The 20,932-nt window shown below is 41.8% G+C and overlaps 1 protein-coding gene across 1 annotated transcript in view; it reads left to right on the top strand.

The window, feature by feature from the left end:
* The window catches only part of zfpm2b (zinc finger protein, FOG family member 2b), a 157,771-nt gene that overhangs the window by 76,538 nt on the left and 60,301 nt on the right, over nt 1–20,932 (top strand). The window contains exon 4 of the mRNA XM_055219489.2: nt 3,391–3,515. Within this exon, the coding sequence (XP_055075464.2) occupies nt 3,391–3,515 (125 nt within the window). The remainder of the gene's footprint in view (nt 1–3,390; nt 3,516–20,932) is intronic.

The following is a 20,932-nucleotide window of genomic DNA, read 5'->3' as shown; positions in this document are numbered from 1 at the left end:
GGACAGCCCAGCCCACACACCAATGACATCTCTGAATGTTAGGGGGTTCTGTGTCTCATCCAATGACGCTCGAAATCAGTCTGGGTTGAACAAAAAAAAAAATCAGAAACTAGAGTAACAAGCTTGTTTTTAAAATGTAAGGAGTAGAAAGTACAGATAATTACGTTTAAATGTAAGGAGTAAAAGTAAAAAGTTGGCAAAAAAATAAATAGTGGAGTAAAGTAAAGATACCTAAAAACTCTACTTAAGTACAGTAACGAAGTATTTGTACTTCGTTACTTGACACCACTGGTTGTCGCAACACATGAGCCGGGTTCTGGGAGGCCCGAGTCTGTGGTCATGGTTCCTCGGACGGTCGAATCTTCGGGGTCGATTCTTGGGAGGAGCGCTGCCGTGCTCGATGCGGTTCTGGGATCAGTCGCGGCCATGCCCGATTCATTCCCCGGGATGGTCGCTGCGGTCTACGAGGCCGTTTCCCTGAGACGGAAGGAGTTCATTCCTGGGCCTATTGAATCCTCGTCGGTTCCCGTGAGGGATGAGTCACCTGAGTCGGTTCCCTTATGGGTTGAATCTTCTGAGTCGACTCCCAGGATGGTCGAATCTTCTGGGTCGGTTCCTGTGTCGGTAGAATTTTCTGTGTTGGTTCCCGCGATGGTTGAACTTTCTGAGTCAGTTCCCGCCATTGTTGAACTTTCAAAGTCGGTTCCCATGATGGTCCATGCACCAGAGACCGTTCCTGCATTGGCCATGCTGGTGACGTCAGGTTTCATCCTGTCTCCAGCTTGGCCGAACCCGCCGTCGTCTCCTACCCTCCGTCCCTCCCCCTGAGTCGCCCTCCCAGACTTTTGTTTTGTGGTGTCCGGAAGCTACTTTTTAAGGGGGGGGGGGTAATGTCACGGTGGATCCGTGTCATGTTTTGTGTCTGTTCCATATTGTCATCACCTGGACATTTGTTAATTATCACATGATTCATTCCACCTGTGTGTCATTATCTTTGTGTATTTATACCCGTGTTTGTGTCACACTCATGGCCGGATCATTGTCTTTGCTACAATGTTTTGTTCTCTGTTCCACGGTATCTGTTCCTGTGTTTTACCTACCTGCTGTTATTTTGATTCCTGTGTGTTTTGTTTTCCGTTTATTTATTAAATGTTATTTATTCAGTCAAACTCTGCACTTGCGTCCTCACTTCACATATCCTGTTATCCAGTCATGACAGTACCGACAGCAAAGAAACGTATTCCATAGGCTAGATTTTTTTAAGACCTAGCCCTATGTCTATTTCTAACAGACTGTGTGCAGTAATGCCAAAGCACAATGAAATAAGACAACTTGATTTAAAAGGTTTACATAGGCTATTGTCCCGTTTCATATTTGTCAGTCAACTTTTCAAAATACATTCGGGCTAAACTCTAAACCCAAAAATCACCTGGCGACACCCCTGTGCTTAAACAACGAGGGGATAGACTTTAAAGAAGAGACGCACACAGCCACAGGTAACTCGTGCACACATCTCTCTCTCTCTCTCTCTCTCTCTCTCTCTCTCTCTCTCATACATTCATTGCCTCTCTCTCCAGGAACTCATGGCATAGAGTGAGAGAGAGAAGTCAAAAACCTACGACAATGTGCCAGAGAAATATCAGAGTGACTTTTTCACTCGTCACCCAAGCCAAAGATGGGCCGTCTCCAAATCCTGCTGCCCTATCAGACAAATTAAAGTAAATCAAGCATGAAATGAAGCAGGAGAGCCTGGAGATAAGGTCCCTTTAAGTCCCTCACAGATTAGACCACTGAGAGAGAGAGAGAGAGAGAGAAAGAGAGATGTAGAAATAATGAAGGAGAGAGGTGAAGAAATAAAGCCGGTCTGCTGGTTCCTCTATTGCAGACATTGCTTTTGATTTCTTTACTTTGGCATTGATGTAGAAAAATAGTTTTTTTCCCTAAAACCTTTTCCTGATAATGACCATTTGTTTACTATAGTCCAACGTTCTGAAGTGCTTTGGAGTGTGCCTGCATTTTTTAGATGAAATTTTCACTGCGAGTGTCCTTATGTTCATTTGATGCACTGAAGTGGAACGGCACAAAAATGTTTGTAAAAGAAATACGCTTTTGCTGACATTCTAGCCTGCAACATGAATTATATTTCTTGACTCTTGGACTAAGTTATACATTAATTCTTGATTATAAAGTCAACATGAATTTACTTTTTTTTTACTTTCTTTTCACACATTTCTGTTGTTATTGCAAACAATTAACCTGTTATTCCTGTAAAAAATGTTTTTAAATTGACATTCCATTTTTGCTGATTTCACTAAGAACTTTTTTTAAACTACTCCAACCCAGTCTCACGCAGATGTGTATAACAGTGGCGGCCAGTGACTTCTTTTTTCAAGGGTGCCCGATGTGAAGTTCCATCACAACATTTATGTAGCCCGTAATGTGTGGTAATTTCAAAATATGTCTTCGGCGCGTCGAGTGAACCTATGTGTGCATCACATGTTTTGTCAAAATAAGTGCCTGCTGCAGACGCGTCTAAAGAGTTATGATAATAGAGACCCTCAAGTTTGCCAGATACTCGCATAATCTCATGCGTAATCAGAGTTTACTGTTAAGGGAGTGTCTTGCGTGTATTTTGTGAATATGAGCAATTTCGAGCTGAATTAAAATACATATTAAAATATAAAGTAGTTATATAAAAACATCTGCTTAAAAATAACTTGTCTACTTGTATTTGTCAGTTTTAAAGACGTCTGTTAATCCAGAGGGAGGATGGGTATAAACGCTTAATCTTCATCTCCTGAGAGCAATGGCTTTAGATTCTCTTTATGTATCATTTCATCTTCAGCCATTTCACCAAACTCCTCCTGAAAGTGGATAATTTAACACCCTTCTGCGCTGTTCACATCAAAACTTCCTGCAGAAAGAGGCTTAATCCAGCTTATCTGAAGCCCTGTCAGAGCAGTAACGCACAGGCCTAATCAAAGAGACAGGCAGGGTCACCCAGGAGAGAGAAAGAAGCAGATGGAGCGCTCTTCACCCCTGTGTATGATCTCTAATTCACTATAGGAGTTGGGGTGCTCACACTATATCTGAGTGGGCTTAGCCTGCTCGTAGGGCACTGGATGTTGTGCTTGAATATCTAGGCTTGTGGGTTTGAGCCTTCTTAAAGCCAGTCTATGATCTATTACCTTTGTGCCCTTGCAAAAGGTACTTAACCTTATGTTAAGATTTAGGTTGGGGAGTGCAACCAATTTGGCTTTGGTTAAAAGCATGTTCTTACTGGTGACCAACAGATATAAGATTATCAGTAATAACAGTATTTCTTAAAATTAAATGTTGGCGAATGTTAAGGTAAGTTAAGATATAGTAAGTGTGATGTGGCTTCTACAGGGGAGCTGAAAATGGTGGACGAAGAAGGAGAGAAAAGGATTCGTTCTTGTCAGGCACTTTCACTGGGCACCACATGGGGACCTTTCACTGGGAAGATTAAGATGACCACTGGAGAAAATGACATGGTGAGTTTCACAATTTGAGAAGAGATCTGGACAAAATGACCATTGATTCACTTACAGCATTATTCTTTAATTGAAACGAATGAAGCACTGGTAACCGCATCACTGTTGTGGCATTCGTGAGCTCTCATTGTGCAAGTCCAGTCATACCAAAATTCCAACTAGCAGACTGCAATAAAACCGAGACAGCTATTGATTTAGTGTTGACCATATAGTTATTTGCCACATAGTGTATTGTGGGTAATTAAAGGGACACTTCACCCATTTGCATTAAGCTTTGTATAGTTTGAACCCCAGCCATGTTTTTGAATGGTCGTGCATAATTTCCTCAGTTGCCACTGAGACAGGAGAAATACAGATTTCAGTGTTGCACTTCCAATGTAAAAATCATAATTTTGCATCATTGAAAGAAGGAAGTCCAATATCTTTGTTGAAGGAGTGAGACTACAAACACCCCTTTTCTCGGTCAAATAGGCACCAAATTCAAAATGTATGTTACATTTCGACTACAAATATGATGCACTTTCAATAAAGATTAATGTTTCTACGGTTGAAATGTCCTTTAATTACAGAGAGATCAAGAGAGAAAAAAGAGAGACAGACAGACAAGATAGACAAAATGACAAGAGGGCAATGCAGTCATTTTGAAAATTCATTTGGTGTGATGCACGCTTGTGTCCATTTTGAGGCCTTCAAAAGGGGGGTGTTGTGTGTTTTGGAGTGTGTATGAGAGAGAGTGAGAGAGTGTGTGTGTGTGTGTGTGTGTGTCATGGGTAGTTTGTGCCCGTGGCAGGTTTACTCTGTGAAGCGGACTGGTATCGCAGGCCCATTGTTGTTGCTCCTGTCAGAGCGGGAGATGCCGATTGAGGCCTGTGCTGGCCTGATAAGAGAAAAGAGGATTCAGTAGAGACAGACACAGAGAGAAACAGAAATGACTCCGGGAGAGTGGAGTGCTGTGTAGACTCTGTCTTTTTCAGAAAGTATTCCCACACAGTCAGATCCACACAAACTCTCTCCCTCCTTCTGCAGGATATCTGAAGGTGAGATTCTATACCTACTGTAAGCGAGAACACAGCTGCCAGATGAAATTCAAACAAAAACAAACGAAAGCCTTCGAGTGGTTCTAGTGCTGTCGATAAAGTAAATGTAGCTAATTGAATCAGTTTAATGTCCACCAACAATCTAAACATGTCTAAATCTAGGCCTTTTGTAATATCTAATTGAAACAGAATACTCACCTAGAAATGTTCAACTTAATAAAGCTTAAAGGAATAGTCTACTCATTTTCAACATCAAAACATGTTACCACCCCAACCAAGAATTGTTGATACATCCCTCTATCATCTGTGTGCGTGCACGTAAGCGCTTGAGCGCGCTGCGGCGCTTCGATGGCATTTGGCTTGGCCCCATTCATTCAATGGTACCAATCAGAGATAAAGTTAGAAGTGGACAAGCACATCAACGTTTTTCCTAGGGATGTGCCCGAAGCCGAATACGTTATTCGGAAGGGCACGGATAATGGCTTCAAAACGAATAACGAATTCATCCGAATAACAGAGAAAATATTTGGCCGGGCATAATCACGTGTTTACTGGAACAGCTGTAAATTATAAACTCCTTAAAGCACGAATAATGGGAATCTGAAGTGAATGAGTGCAATCTTTAAAATGACATGAATGACATTTTCGGCGCAATCCTTATTTAGAAACGCAAGTTGTTTTGGAATTAGTTTAAAATCTTAAAAACGCTGTTAATATTAAACTTCTTTAAACCCAGCTGTAAAGAATGACCCTTTTAGTTTTTTTCGTTTTATCTAATTACACAAGACCAAAAAAGCTTGATAAAATGCTGCACTCTAATAATAAAATATACGTTAATAACTCTGTGTCTCTGTTTGACTCCGGTAGATGATCTTTTAATTACTTCTAATCCAAGCAAGCTTTTTTGTCAATCTTGGTGAATATAAAATAAATAGCAAATAGCTACAAATATGAAAATAACATTTTAAAAGCAAATTTAAACTGAAGATTACTATGTCTTGAATTGCAATTAACATAAAAATGAAGTTAGCAAAGAACAACTGAAACATTTGAATTAAATCTTTCTAATTACCTTACTGTTTAAAATCATGTTGCTTGTTTTGAACTAAGTCAAAACTGCATACTGTTATTTGAAATACTGTTATTTGAAATTTTAAACGAATATCTGATTATTTATTTATTTAGATGAAGATTAATGAGAAATGTTTTTTTTTAACAATTCGTTATGTTCGCGCAAATCCTATATGGACATAGATAATAATGAGCTCAGCAAGTTTGTTGTAATGCTTATTCTTGTCAAAACAGATGTTTTTCAACTATTCTGTGTATTTAGTGCGGCGCACTTGCGTGTCTCTGCGTTGCATTTCGGATCTGTCAGTCAGCGCGAGTTTGTCGATCTTAATAACTTTTTAACATAAATCAGTTCCGGAACTTTATCTACCTTAATAACTCTTTAAACATCAAGCAAGTCCTGCATTTTATTTTCAAATTCCAGCATGTTTTTAAACCAAAGCAAGATGTCAGACATGTGGATGTATGAGTAGTATTAGGTTATATTTCACTCAGAAACTTACAAATAACGATCATTTTAGATGTTCAGTTATTTGAATCGCTAGACGAGGGATTAATGTAGGCTACTAATTTTTTTCTGAAAAAATACCACTCATTTAGAAAGAATGTGTCACGACCGGTTCTACACCGGAAAGTGAAAACAAAAGGAGAACCCAAACGCAGAGGACTACAAAAATAAACTATAGTTTTATTTACAAAGGGAACATAAAATACCCACGAGGGGGTCAAACAGAAAGGAACAAAACACTGTGATGAAACACAAATAAAGCAGAACACGAGAATAACTCGGACAGGTAACTGGGGAACATCAACACTGTAACTACAACAACGCACGCACACCACACAGAGAACACGAGGGCATTAAATAGACAGCACATCAATGTGGAACAGGTGAACATAATTAATCACTTAAGACACGAGTACATAAGGGAGTAGGGTAAAAGTGACAAGACACTGGGAACACGTGTCACACACACATGATGTGAAAACACACGTGTTCCCACATAAACACAATGCTGCCATAATCTTGCCAACATCCGACCTGGACTATAACCAAAGTCAGGCAAGACCATGACAGCCACAACACACTGGGAACACGTGTCACACATACATGATGTGAAGCACACGTGTTCCCACGTACACACAATGCTGCCATGGTCTTGCCCTCTAACATAGACCTGAACCTATACTAAGGTCTGGCAAGATCACGACAGCCACAAGACACCGGGAACATGTGGAAGCCACACACACAATGTGATTCCCCATGCCCCCATACAGAACATAATACTGCCACGGTCCTGTCAGATGCACTCAGACCTACATCTAGCACAGATGTCTGACAAGACCGTGACAGAATGGGTCTCATGGAACTGTGCTGACAGGCACAATAAACATTTAAAGGTGATGTAGCCTACAGTTTTGTCAGTGTGCTCTCAAGTTTGTTATTTTAATGCTACAATACAATGATGCATAGCACATAGGCAGAAGCTTGATGAGGCTTTGAAAATGAGATGTTTGCTTTCCATGCGTATTAGTAACAAGTCAACGAAACTCGAGCAGGACTAAAAACATTTTACAGCTGATCGTTGTGAAAGATGTTTAGCGACAACGTCAAGTATAATCGCAATGACAGGGTTCTTAATATGACAAAGTAAGTGTTTTGATTAATGACATTAATGTTTATATTTTTAATTAGTGTGTACAACTAGTCAACTAAATGAATATAACATGGCAAAGATGAATGCACATTTATATAGGCTATTGATTCAATAGATTTATAGCATTTTGAATAAAAACTTGTCATGGATTTATTGCATTTTGTGGAAAAAATAATTCGTTTTTATAAAAAATCTTTGAAAATCAAGTTATGGATTTGAATTTTTTATGTTTTTATAACCTAAAGATGCTATGTGAAAGTTTGTAACAGAAAATAGTTGTTTTCATCTTGTCACTTTCTTGGTATAGAAAACACGTTTTTACCAAAATTTGTCAAAATGGATTTATTGCGTTTTGGAACCAAACTCTTCATATATATATATATATATATATATATATATATATATATATATATATATATATATATATATATATATATATATATATATATATATATATACAGTATTGTTCAAAATAATAGCAGTACAGTGTGACTGACCAGAATAATCAAGGTTTTTAGTATATTTTTTATTGCTGCGTGGCGGGCAGGTTGCCGGTGGGTTCAGTGGATTCTCAGGGGGCGGGCGGGACCCAGCATTCATGATGTGCACGCTCTTGGGGCTGTGCAATTGGGCAATTAGTTGAAAGGGGTGTGTTCACAAAAATAGCAGTGTCTACCTTTGACTGTACAAACTCATAATTATTTTGTACAAACATTTTTTTTCTTCTGGGATTTAGCAATCCTGTGAATCACTAAACTAATATTTAGTTGTATGACCACAGTTTTTTAAAACTGCTTGACATCTGTGTGGCATGGAGTCAACCAACTTGTGGCACCTCTCAGCTGTTATTCCACTCCATGATTCTTTAACAACATTCCACAATTCATTCACATTTCTTGGTTTTGCTTCAGAAACAGCATTTTTGATATCACCCCACAAGTTCTCAATTGGATTAAGGTCTGGAGATTGGGCTGGCCACTCCATAACATTAATTTTGTTGGTTTGGAACCAAGACTTTGCCCGTTTACTAGTGTGTTTTGGGTCATTGTCTTGTGAAACAACCATTTCAAGGGCATGTCCTCTTCAGCATAGGGCAACATGAGCTCTTTAAGGATTTTAACATATGCAAACTGATCCATGATCCCTGGTATGCGATAAATAGGCCCAACACCATAGTAGGAGAAACATGCCCATATCATGATGCTTGCACCTCCATGCTTCACTGTCTTCACTGTGTTCTGTGGCTTGAATTCAGAGTTTGGGGGTCATCTCACAAACTGCCTGTGGCCCTTGGACCCAAAAAGAACAATTTTACTCTCATCAGTCCACAAAATGTTCCTCCATTTCTCTTTAGGCCAGTTGATGTGTTCTTTGGCAAATTGTAACCTCTTCTGCACATGCCTTTTTTTAACAGAGGGACTTTGCGGGGGATTCTTGAAAATAGATTAGCTTCACACAGACGTCTTCTAACTGTCACAGTACTTACAGGTAACTCCAGACTGTCTTTGATCATCCTGGAGGTGATCATTGGCTGAGCCTTTGCCATTCTGGTTATTCTTCTATCCATTTTGATGGTTGTCTTCCGTTTTCTTCCACGTCTCTCTGGTTTTGCTCTCCATTTTAAGGCATTGGAGATCATTTTAGCTGAACAGCCTATCATATTTTGCACCTCTTTATAGGTTTTCCCCTCTCCAATCAACTTTTTAATCAAAGTACGCTGTTCTTTTGAACAATATGTCTTGAACGACCCATTTTCCTCAGCTTTCAAATGCATGTTCAACAAGTGTTGGCTTCATCCTTAAATAGGGGCCACCTGATTCACACCTGTTTCTTCACAAAATTGATGACCTCAGTGATTGAATGCCACACTGCTATTTTTTTGAACACACCCCCCTCAACTAATTCAACTAATTGCCCAATTGCACAGCCTTAAGAGCGCGCACATCACGAATGCCGGGTCTCATTTGTTTTCTGAGAATCTACTGAACCTACTGGTAACTTGTTTGCCACGTAGCAATAAAAAAATATACTAAAAACCTTGATTATTCTGGTTAGTCACATTGTACTGCTATTATTTTGAACAATACTGTATATATATGTGTATATATATATATATATATATATATATATATATATACACATATATATATATATATATATATATATACAGTATATATATATATATATATATATATATATATATACAGTATTTATATATATATATATATATATATATATATATATATATATATATATACAGTATATATATATATATATATATATATATATATATATATATATATATATAGGGTTTTTCCCTCCTAGGACTTTTTTTATTTCCTCCGCTAAAAGCCCGGGGTTTTTTTAACCCGGGGAGGCAGCCTTCTTGGGCTTAATTTAGCTTCCTCTTCCAAACGTTACATTAGTAATACGCTCGCTTATAATGTTGAGTCATAGCCGCAGCAAATTTAACTGCTTATGCTATCGTGTATTATGTTGTGCTATCTGTCGCTTTTCTGTGCTTTTCACTGTTTCTATTAACTCTTTCACCGCCAGCGTTTTTAAAAAATGTTGCCAGCTAGCGCCAGCGTTTTTCATGATTTTCACAAAAGTTTAATGCCTTCCAGAAAATGTTCTTCTTCAAATATATAAACATACAATATACCAAATGAAAGAACAGACCCTCTGCTTTCAAACAAAAAAAACATTTCATCCTACCTTTAGCAATTCTTTTGTAATCAGCTTTTGAATATGGGTAGGTTTCTGCAAAAACACCACATTTTGAGCAAAAAGCAGAGATAATTCCATTTTTGTGACGGACGTTTCATAGAGATCCCATTCAGAGCGATCTTTAAAACAGACACGGACATGCAGCTGCTTGCCATAGGACAATAGTTCCGGTTTTAAAAAGTTGCGGAAGGGCGCCACCTAGTGGATAATAGCGGTATTGCGGAAAGACGGAAATACTCGTCATTGGCGGGGAAGCGTTTTCTCTTGATTGACGAGATATCTCGTCCATGGTGGGGAAAGACTTAATGTAAAGCTGCTTTGAAACAATTAACTATTGTGAAAAGCGCTATATAAATAAAATTGAATTGAATTAAATTAAATTAATAAAGTAAATGCCAAATAACCTATTTTAACCTTAAAATGTTTTTAGAAATGTTAAGATTAAGATGATTAAATTAGGATCAGACTTTTCTTTACACACATCTGAAGAGAAATTTCTAAAGAGATCTCAATGTATCAATATTTGTCAAAAACAATATGAACTGCTATTTCTCAAACATCAACACTATTTAAGTAGATGAGCTCCTGGAGAGATAAGAGCAGTGATAACAGGCAGAAACTCTGGAATGCTTTTCTTTTCTTTCCTGCTTTACAGAAAGATGAAGGATTGATTTTGTTTAACAGCTGGACATCTCCTGCACCCCACAGGTCGATCAAATCATATCAATGTGACCCTAAAGGCCTCTGATAAGTTCATCTATAATGAGTACAAATTTATGAGGTCTGCCTTTGGGTCCCCGCATGAAAAGTTTGACATTTACCAAATTTAGATAAAAGCCTCGCTGAGGAAATTGTTCACCTAATTGTTTGCCTCATTTCAAACTATATTAAGGAACACACAATGAGATATTTTATAATGAATTTCCAATTGGGTGAACTCAATACAAATACTAAAATCAGTTTAAAAAGACAACAACAACAGCCTTCTATTCAGTAGCGATCATGCATCCATTCTCCAGACTACATGGTCATCTGAATGCATTATATAAGAAAACATCAAACCAACTGTTGTTTATTTTAAAGAAAGTCAGCACAGACCCACCTTCCAGTCAAACGCTTTATAAATAAAAGTAAAGTATAAAAGTAAAAGTGCATTTAACAGACACTTTCATCAACAAAAACTGTTAAAGGTTTAAATGTTAAAACAATAGATGCACTGTTTAAAATAAATATGAAAAGAATTTGGACACTTTCTGGTTATGTTGCAATATCTCATATGATGAAGTTCAATTGTAGTTACTTTGTTTAGCCGTCTAGGTGTACTACTGTATGTGGGGGAAAGAGACAAATCATAATGCAAAGACATTTAGACTTTTTTAAAGTGTGTCTTCAAGGGATAGTTCACCCAAAAAGAGAAATTCTGTTACCATTTACTCACTCTCATGTTGTTACAAACCTCTATAAATTTCATTGTTCTGACACAAAAGAAGATAAATGTTTGTAACAAACCCGTTCATGGACCCTATTTACATCCATAGTATTCTTTTTTCCTACTATGGAAGTGAATAGGGTCCATGAATGGTTTGGTTAAAAACATTTCTCAAAATATCTTCTTTTGTGTTCATTAGAACCAAGAACTGTATACAGGTGTGAGTGTGAGTAAATGATGACAGAATTTTAATTTTTGGGTGAACTATCCATTTAAGTTTCCAAATCGTTTTTGGGACACTGTTTATAAATATTGACTGTTATAATTGACAATTACAAACAGGCCTAAATTAAATAAGAGTTCAATAAACATGACTTATTATTTATTTAATGCTTAAGCAAATACAGACCAAGCAAACAAGATTTTTGTCAGTCTGCTTTAGATTATAAAGTACAAGCCTCATTTCATCCTTTTAAAACCCACTCCGGTTCTATAAATTCCCCATGTGGGGGTCTCAGGAAGCTGTGATATTGGTCATAGAGGGGTACAATGTGTCTAAGAAATTAGCTTTTTCGCTTCGAAAGCCGGCATTATCTGCTACTGAGAAGCTACCTGCTCTTCTGGGAACGGTTGCTAAAGTTGATTGACAAGCAGTACTAACACAGCGGACGCTCGGAGTATTCCACTGCTCTGCATCTTTTTTGTTTTGAGTTTAGTGTGTGCGTTGCCTCTCCCTGTGTGCATCATCAGCTGAGCACCTAAAGAGTGATTTCCCTAAAAGAGTGATACGTGAGAGCTCTGTGTCTTTTTAAAGACAGCCACTCTCTCGTATATTCGGAGATCAGTGTCCTTTTCAGGATAGCTTTTTGTCCATGCGATCTTGGATGCGAGAAGTATAAAGGCTCCAGTGACGGTCGCGAGCGCTGTCTTCGTGCTTGGGCATCGAGCACTCCAAGGCTCCGTTCGTGGAAAGTTTTTGTTCTCTCTGTGAGAGCATACCCTCTTGGATTGCGGAGACGACTCTCGTTTCTACGGGAACGATGTCCGTGCCTTTGCAGTGCTGACGCCGCCATGGTGCGGCTGTCAAGCGCTTGCGGGACGCTCTTCGCATCACTATGCTGAGTAGGGCGGGGTTTAGGCTCCGGTGGGGACTGCCTCCTTCTGGTCCCGTCACTTCTGCAGCATCAGAGGGGTGCCCACTTTCCCTCCGAGGCGGAGTCGTTCTGGAGATAGCGGCCGTGCCTGCTCGAGCGGCGGGAGCGGTAGAGTTGGAGGGGTTAACCCCCCTCCGCCCGAACCGTCCCGCCTGCATGATTGGTACTTCGGAGCTGCTCGGGCACCTCGGTCCTCACCTCCTGTGCCTTTCTTTCCCGACGGCACGAAGAGATGACACAAACATGGAATTTGCGGCCGTCTACGGCCATTCAGCTTTCACTCCTCACCTCCCTCACCAGTGGAGCCGCTAAAGGTTACACGGGGATCCCTCCGGTAGAGCGGGGGGTTGTGATGCAGCTGCGTCCGGCCACCGCTGCCTCCTGGAAGGACCGCCTAACCCTTCCCTCCCGTGTTTGTAGACAGTCGTCCGGTTTAACGGGCGCTGCTCACCAGGCATGCGGAGAGGCGGCTTCAGCCCTGCACGCAATGGCGTTGCTGCAGGTTCACCAAGCGAAGGCTTTAGAGATCTGCACGAGGGAGGCCGCGACCCTCGGTCGTGCGATGTCCACCACAGTGGTCCAAGAACGCCACCTCTGGCTGACACGACGGACGCAGACAAGAACAACTTCCTGAATGCTCCTGTCTCACAGACCGGCCTTTTTGGCAAGCCCGGGGAGTCGTTACAGCTCCGCGTCGCAGACTGAGGCGATCTCCTAGGTCGTGCCCCGGCGGAAGAGAGCTGCCCTGGTCCCCCAACGCCGGCTCCTCAGTCTGCCTCTCGCCGTCAGCGTCCTGCGGCGGCCACCTCCGTTCCCCTCCTCGGACCCCATCTCGGCAGCGCAGGGGAACCGGTCGTCAGCAGCTCGCCCCGCCCGCTCAGCCGCTTCCTGTGAAGATTGGGGGTTTAAGTGGCCCTAGAGGGGCGACCCGGAGTAGGAGAGGATCACTCTTCAGGAATTCCTCTTTCCTCTCCAGGTCTCCTGAGGATCGAGAGAGCCGTGAGCAGGCACACACCAGCTCACCCTCCTCTATCGCCAGCAGGTGTTTTCCGGAGTCTGCTCTCTCCGCACAGGAGGCCAGACGACCATCACCCTCACCGGAGTCTGCGCTCTCTGCTCAGGAGACCAGATGACCGTCACCCTCAGCGGCCTCAGGTCAGTGTCACACACACACTCACTGTAGATGTTTGTGCTCGCAAGGCACACGCACCGGCAGTCACACCTGCCCCGCTCGGCTGCCCACCGCGGGTACTTCGGTAGTGCCGTTTATTCTCCTCGTACGGTCTCTGTGTGCTTGGCTTCAGTTCCCAGCCCGTCTCGTAGGGTTTTACGCACGATCCGCCTCGGTTACGAAATTCAATTCAACCGGCACAACCCCAAAGTCTCGGACATTCGTTTCACTACAGTGAAAGCGCCCGATGCACATGTACTGTGTGCAAAAGTTGATGTCCTGCTGGCGAAGGACGTATCGAGCCGGTCCCTCTTACCGAGATGATGATAGGGTTTTCCAGCCTTTATCTCATAGTACTCAAAATGCACGGCGGATTACAACCGATTTGAGTCAGGTCAACTGAGAAAAGAGCAACTTTGCCCCGTGCAGAGGATCCTATTTCTCAGTATGGAAATAGACTCGATCAATTTATCGGCGTGTTTACAGAAGCGCGCATCCAGTCAATTCTGACTTGCCTCGGTTCAGTTTGAGGGAAGAACGCGGTCCCCCTGAAACAATTTCAAAAGCTCCTGGGGCATATGGCAGCAGCTGCGGCTGTGACACCGCTCGGGCTGCTCCATATGAGACCGCTTCAGCGTTGGCTTTACGATCGAGCCTCGAGGAGAGCGTGGCGCACCGGGATACACCGTGTAACCATTACACCTGCGTGTCATTTCAATTTTACCCCGTGGTCAGACCCAGCATTTCTGAGGGCAAGATATGCCCCTGAGCCGGGTCTCCTGGCATTTTGTAGCACATACGTTGCCCCCAGCACGGAGTGAGCGGCCAATTATGATGGGCTCCAACTGCCGCGAGCGGTGGGCTGTATGTCTGGGACTCGTACGCTCCTCTATGGAGATGCGAGGGAAGGATGTATTAGCTGGCACCATCAACATTGTGACTGTTGCGTTATCATATAGCCCGCTAGCATCAACAATCAGGTGCCGGTTTTAGTTACCATTTTGCCGATCTAATGGCGGACTCATCCACTGTATGCTATTCAGACCTGTCCTCACCTGAGCGGGACGCTGTGGAGCAGTTGATACCCGGTTATCGCAGATCCTACGCGATGTACAGCGCCCAGTTCACCCAGGCTCCAGACATCCACAAGCGACCGAGAAGTGCAAAAAGCGAACACCCTACGCGGTGCAGCTTCACGGACCGCACTCGAGGGAACAGAGACTCCATCGCCCAGAATGAAAGCGAGCGGGAAGCCGTGGAGGAGCCGCTGCCCGGCCGTCGCAGATTCAGCGTGCCTCACATCACACTGGCTACAGACGTCCGCAGGCGATCGGGGCGTGCTGCGAGTGAGCTTCCCTCGCGATGTAGCTTCACGGACCGCGTCCAGGTGACCGAAGACGCCATCACCCAACATGAAAGCGGTAAGACTCCGCTTGTTATTGTAACCTGCATTACTTGCCACATGTACAGTTTAGCTTCTTCCATCAGCACAGAGGGGTTTACTTGTGCTAAGTGTATTGAAGTAGTAAGGCTGACGGAGATGATTGCAGAACTAGAAGCGCGCATCCAAACGCTAGTTGATGACAGCAATACCGCTAATGCTACAAACGCTAATGCTACAAACGCTACAAACGCTAATACCGCTAATGCTACAAACGTTAATACCGCTAATGCTACAAACGCTAATACCGCTAATGCTACAAACACTGTTTCGGGTGCGCCTAGTGTTAAACGTAATACACATAGCTCGGTTCCATCATCTGAGTCAAGGGGGCCGACTAACTGGGTGACTGTCAGGCGGCAAAGTCGTTTCCGGTGCCCACCCAAGACCCCCCTGGTAATTTCAAACAGGTTCGATATTCTAAGCAATACACCGACTGAGACGTCTGTTAAAAGTGCCTTGGTCATTGGAGATTCGATACTTAGGAACGCAAACATTGAGGCACCAGCCGCCATAGTCGATTGTATACCGGGAGCCAGGTCTTCAGACATTAGATCAAAACTTAAAGTGCTGGCTAATGCTAAGCGTAAGTTTTCTAAAATTGTTATTCACGCCGGCACGAATGACACCAGACTCCGCCAGTCGGAGATCACCAAAGATAATATTAAAGAGATATGTGAAATTGCTAAAACAATGTCAGACAATGTAATATGCTCTGGTCCCCTCCCCGCCTACCGGGGGGATGAAACTTACAGTAGATTATTGTCTCTTCACGACTGGATGTCAAAATGGTGCCCTCAGCATAACGTAGGGTTTATAGACAATTGGAAGCATTTTCGGGGGAGACCTGACCTGCTTAAGAGAGATGGCCTCCATCCATCTCAGGAAGGAAGGGCGATTCTCTCTATAAATCTGACCAATAGTCTTACTTCGAATACAGTCTGACTATCCAGGGTACAAGTCAGGCAACAGACGGATCGGCTTAACCGTCCATCTGTTAGCTGCCGTGATATGTCAAGATCACTTATATCCCAGCACTTCGAGTCAATCTTACCAGAATATCAACACATTTCAACTGTATCTGTTCCCCGAACAAATAAATACAGAGCACCGCTTGCCACATCTGGTACAAATCTGATTAATATAAAATTAGAAAACAATACATTAACAGATGAACCTCGAATGTTAAAATTCGGCCTTCTTAACATTAGATCGCTTACCAATAAAGAACCTATTGTCAATGAAATAGTTACAGACCAAAACTTAGATGCACTCTGTTTAACAGAAACCTGGCTTAAAGCAGACGACTACATTAGTTTAAACGAATCCACCCCACAAGACTATTATTATAAACACGAACCTCGATTAAAGGGGAGAGGGGGTGGTGTAGCTACAATATACAACAAAATTTTTTAAGTAAACCAAAAATCTGAAGTAAAATTTAAATCATTCGAACTAATGTTGTTAAATATGGAAATAACCGATCGTAACCACAAACAGCTCTCTTTTGCCTTAGCTACAATCTATAGACCTCCGGGCCACCATGCAGATTTCCTTAAAGAAATTAGCTTGTAGTCACTGTAGATAAAGCTCTTATCGTTGGTGATTTTAATATTCATGTGGATAACCCAAAAGATGCACTAGGACGTGCATTTATGGATGTTCTAAATTCTCTCAATATTAGACAAAACGTGACAGGGCCAACGCATACTCGTAAGCACACATTAGACTTAATTCTGTCACTCGGGCTCAATATTAATGACATCAAAATATCACCTCAGAGTGATGCAGTTTCTGACCATTACCTTGTGTCATACACTGTACTTCTAGATAGGATCACTCAATCCACAACATGCTACAGATTAGCCAGAACAATAATTTCCACCACTAAAGATTCAATTCAATTCAATTCAATTTTATTTATATAGCGCTTTTCACAATACTCAATTGTTTCAAAGCAGCTTTACATTAATAGAAGCAGTAAAAGCACAGAAAAACGACAGATAGCATAACATAATACACAATAGCATAAGCAGTCAAATTTGCTGCGGCTATGACGCGACATTATGAGCGAGCATATTACTAATGTAACGTCTAGAAGAAGAAGCTAAGTTAAGCCCAAGCAGGCTACCTCCCCGGGGTAAAAAAACCCCTAGGAGAAAAAAAACAAAAACCCCGGGTTGTTTAGCCAAGGAAATAAAAATAAAAGTCCTAGGAGGGAAAAACCCTTGGGAGATATACATGTATATACACACATATAAACGGATAAGGAGCTTAAGCAGAGATTAAGCGGATATTAAGCGGGTCCTGCCGGTGGTCGTTGGTCAGGCATCAGCTGGGCATCACATTGAAGGACGACCAGTAGATCAGAGGTGTGCCGACTTTCACATCTACCGGAACTGGGTCTGTTTGTCCCATTGTCCTCAGGGTCAATGGGACCCAGGGACGAGACAGGGAGAGAAAAACAAAATCATATTAGCGTAGGGGCCGTTCACATGTAATGCAAGTGTCACACAGTGATGTGGTTTAATCAGCTTAGTTTCAGACAGACTAACTATTGAGGCTTAATTGTTTTATCCACAGTTGAGGATTTTGCAAATTGGGGGCCCACTGCGACGGTATATATGGTAACTAAGGGTCACCTTCCGATTTTTAAGAGAAAATGAAACCTGTTGACCTGTTTGACTAAGGCCTGTAACCCCACTGTCGTCGTTAATGCAGGTTCAGTGGCAAACGGGTCTATATTGCATACTATTTACAAGATCACGAAAAAAAACGCCGACATCGCAACCTGACCATACGTGTCAACCCGTTTGACTAAGGCTGGAGGCCCCACTGTCGTCGTTAATGCAGGTTCAGTGGCAAACGGGTCTGTATGGCATACTATTCACAAGACACAAGAAAGCGCCAAAATCGCAACCCGACCATACGTGCCAACCCGTTTGACTAAGGCCGGAAGCCCCACTGTCGTCGTTAATGCAGGTTCAGTGGCAAACGGGTCTGTATGGCATACTATTTGCAATAGAAAGAAAGCGCCAAAATCACAACCCAACCATACGTGCCAACCCGTTTGACTAAGGCTGGAGGCCCCACTGTCGTCGTTAATGCAGGTTCAGTGGCAAACGGGTTTGTATGGCATACTATTCACAAGAACACGAAAGTTCCAAAATCGCAATCCGACTATAGGTTAAGATAAGGTTTTTATTTATTTATTTGGTTGGTCTGTGTTATGACTGCGAGTGCTTTGTTCCGTACAGATAACTATTTCGAGTTAAGTACTTTTACTAGACAAATTATGCAAATGCTTTGTTGAAGAGAAAAGTTTTAAGTCTAGATTTAAAATTATCGACTGTGTCTGATTCTCGGACATCGGTTGGTAAATCATTCCAGAGCTTAGGGGCTAAGTAGGAAAATGACCTTCCACTTTTAGACACTTTTGATAGTCTAGGGATAATCAAGAGACCAGAATTTTGCGACCGTAGTGTGCGTGATGGATTGTATTCTGATAGTAATTCTCTAAGATATGAGGGTGCTAGGCCATTTAAAGCTTTGTAGGTGATTAGTGATATTTTAAATTGTATGCGATATTTAACTGGTAGCCAGTGTAAAGATGCCAGAATTGGGCTTATGTGGTCATACTTTTTAGATCGAGTAAGTACCCTTGCGGAAGCGTTTTAACCTAGCTGAAGCTTGTTTACTTGATTTGCATGGCATTAGGGGTGTCACGATTCTCCAAATCCTCGATTCGATTACATTTTCGATTCTGATGTCACGATTCAATTCGATTCTCGATTTTTAAAAGACAAAAAATTATATGCCATTATTATTATTATTATAATTATTATAGTTTCACATTAACATGCACATTGCGTGCTTTTCCTCGCATGGGGGTTTGTGGGCTTTACTTTACGCGAGAAAGCTTGTAGAGAGAGAATTCCTTCTTGCACGCAGATAGACTTAATGCGCGCGTCTTGGACTCCTATTATCTGAAATAAAACCGGTGCGTCAAGCAGCTGCGCTTCTCTCTGTCTCAGGTGCACGCGCTCTCGCATCTGTCCAAAGTCTAAACATAAACTAAAGTAATAATCCTTACGTATTTGTTCAGTTTCATGCGTTTCATGCGAGCTGAGGCAAACTATACCTTTTGTTTAAAATATAACCCGCTGCATCTTGGCGGCTCTCTCGTGCACGTGCAGAGAGCTGCGCTCTGTCCGAACTCCGAAGGCAGATCACTAGGTAGTAATCCTGTTTATGATATGCATTTCAAGGAGTTGAAGCAATACATCCCTCGTATTTAAAATATAAATCGCGTTCCGCTGGATGGATGTTTTTAAAGACACTTCTGAGAGTTTATTTTCTCCCGCTTGGCAAGCCGACCGGACGTGAAATGGGGGCCAGGCAGCATCGACGATCCCATTTTTTAATTCGAAGTTCGAGGTTATGACTTAATTTCGATCGATTTCGATTTAAAATCGAAATTGTGACACCCTTACATGGCATCCCCGAGTAGCGAGTTACAATAGTCTATTCTAGAGGTCATAAAAGCATGGATAAGCTTCTCTGCGTCAGATGTAGACAGTATATGGCGTATTTTCTAAATATTTTTAAGATGGAAGAATGCTGTGCGGCAGTCGTTGGCGATATGACTTATCGAAGGATAAGTTGCTGTCGAACATCACACCTAAGTTCCTTACCGTGGAAGATGGCACCACAGTGCAGCCATCTATGTGCAACTTGTAATCTGACATATTATGTTTGTAGCGATTCGGTTCAATAATAAGTATCTCTGTCTTATTGGAGTTCAGCTTAAGAAAGTTATGTGCCATCCAGTCACTAACATCGCTAAGACAGTCTGTTAGCTTAGAAAACGTGTGTTTCGCTGGGATGTGAGGAGATGTAAAGCTGGGTATCATCCGCATAGCAGTGAAAACTTATGTTATGTTTCCTGATAATGTCTCCTAGACGTAACATGTATAACGAGAACAGGATAGGACCTAAAACCGAACCCTGCGGTACACCGTATTTAACCAGGGAGTGATATGACTCTTCCTCGTTTACATAAACAAAGTGATAGCGATTGGTTAGATACGACCTAAACCAGGCTAGCGCCTGACCACTGATACCAACATAGTTTTCTAGTCTATTAAGTAAGATTGTATGATCTATTGCCAAGGTTCTCAACAGGCGGCCCGCGGGCCGAATACGGCCCGTGTCCCTTTAAGATGTGGCCCGCAGCCTCGCAGACTTGAATTGCTCTCACGGGACTTTTACGTCATACCCCGAGCGGTCTGCGCAGCGAAGTGGAGCACACTTTTTAAGTCATGAACACCAAAAAAAACTTTTACATTTTATTATAAAAATTATGTGATCACAACAGAACAAATCATTATATTTATTATATAACTTAAATAATTTAAAAAAATAAATTACATGTGTACAATTTTCATGCAACCTATCGCGAGACTAGTCTGTAAGCGCCAAATCAGTTTACTTCATTAGCAAAACCCACAGAACTTTTTCAACTCTTACGTTATTATTTTGATGGCGACCAAAAAACGAAAAGTTAAAGATGAAAACAGGACTTTTAACCCTGCGTGGAAATCTGAATTTGCTTTCCTTGAGGTAAAGGGCAAACCAGTGTGTCTCATCTGTCAAAAGACGATTGCTGTATTAAAGCGGGCTAATCTGCAACGACACCACGAACAACTTCACCCGGACTTCAAGGA

Source organism: Misgurnus anguillicaudatus, chromosome 20, assembly GCF_027580225.2.
Source record: "Misgurnus anguillicaudatus chromosome 20, ASM2758022v2, whole genome shotgun sequence".
NCBI lineage: Eukaryota > Metazoa > Chordata > Actinopteri > Cypriniformes > Cobitidae > Misgurnus > Misgurnus anguillicaudatus.
Note: the sequence above shows the minus strand (reverse complement) of the source record. Positions and strands in the feature narration are given on the sequence as shown.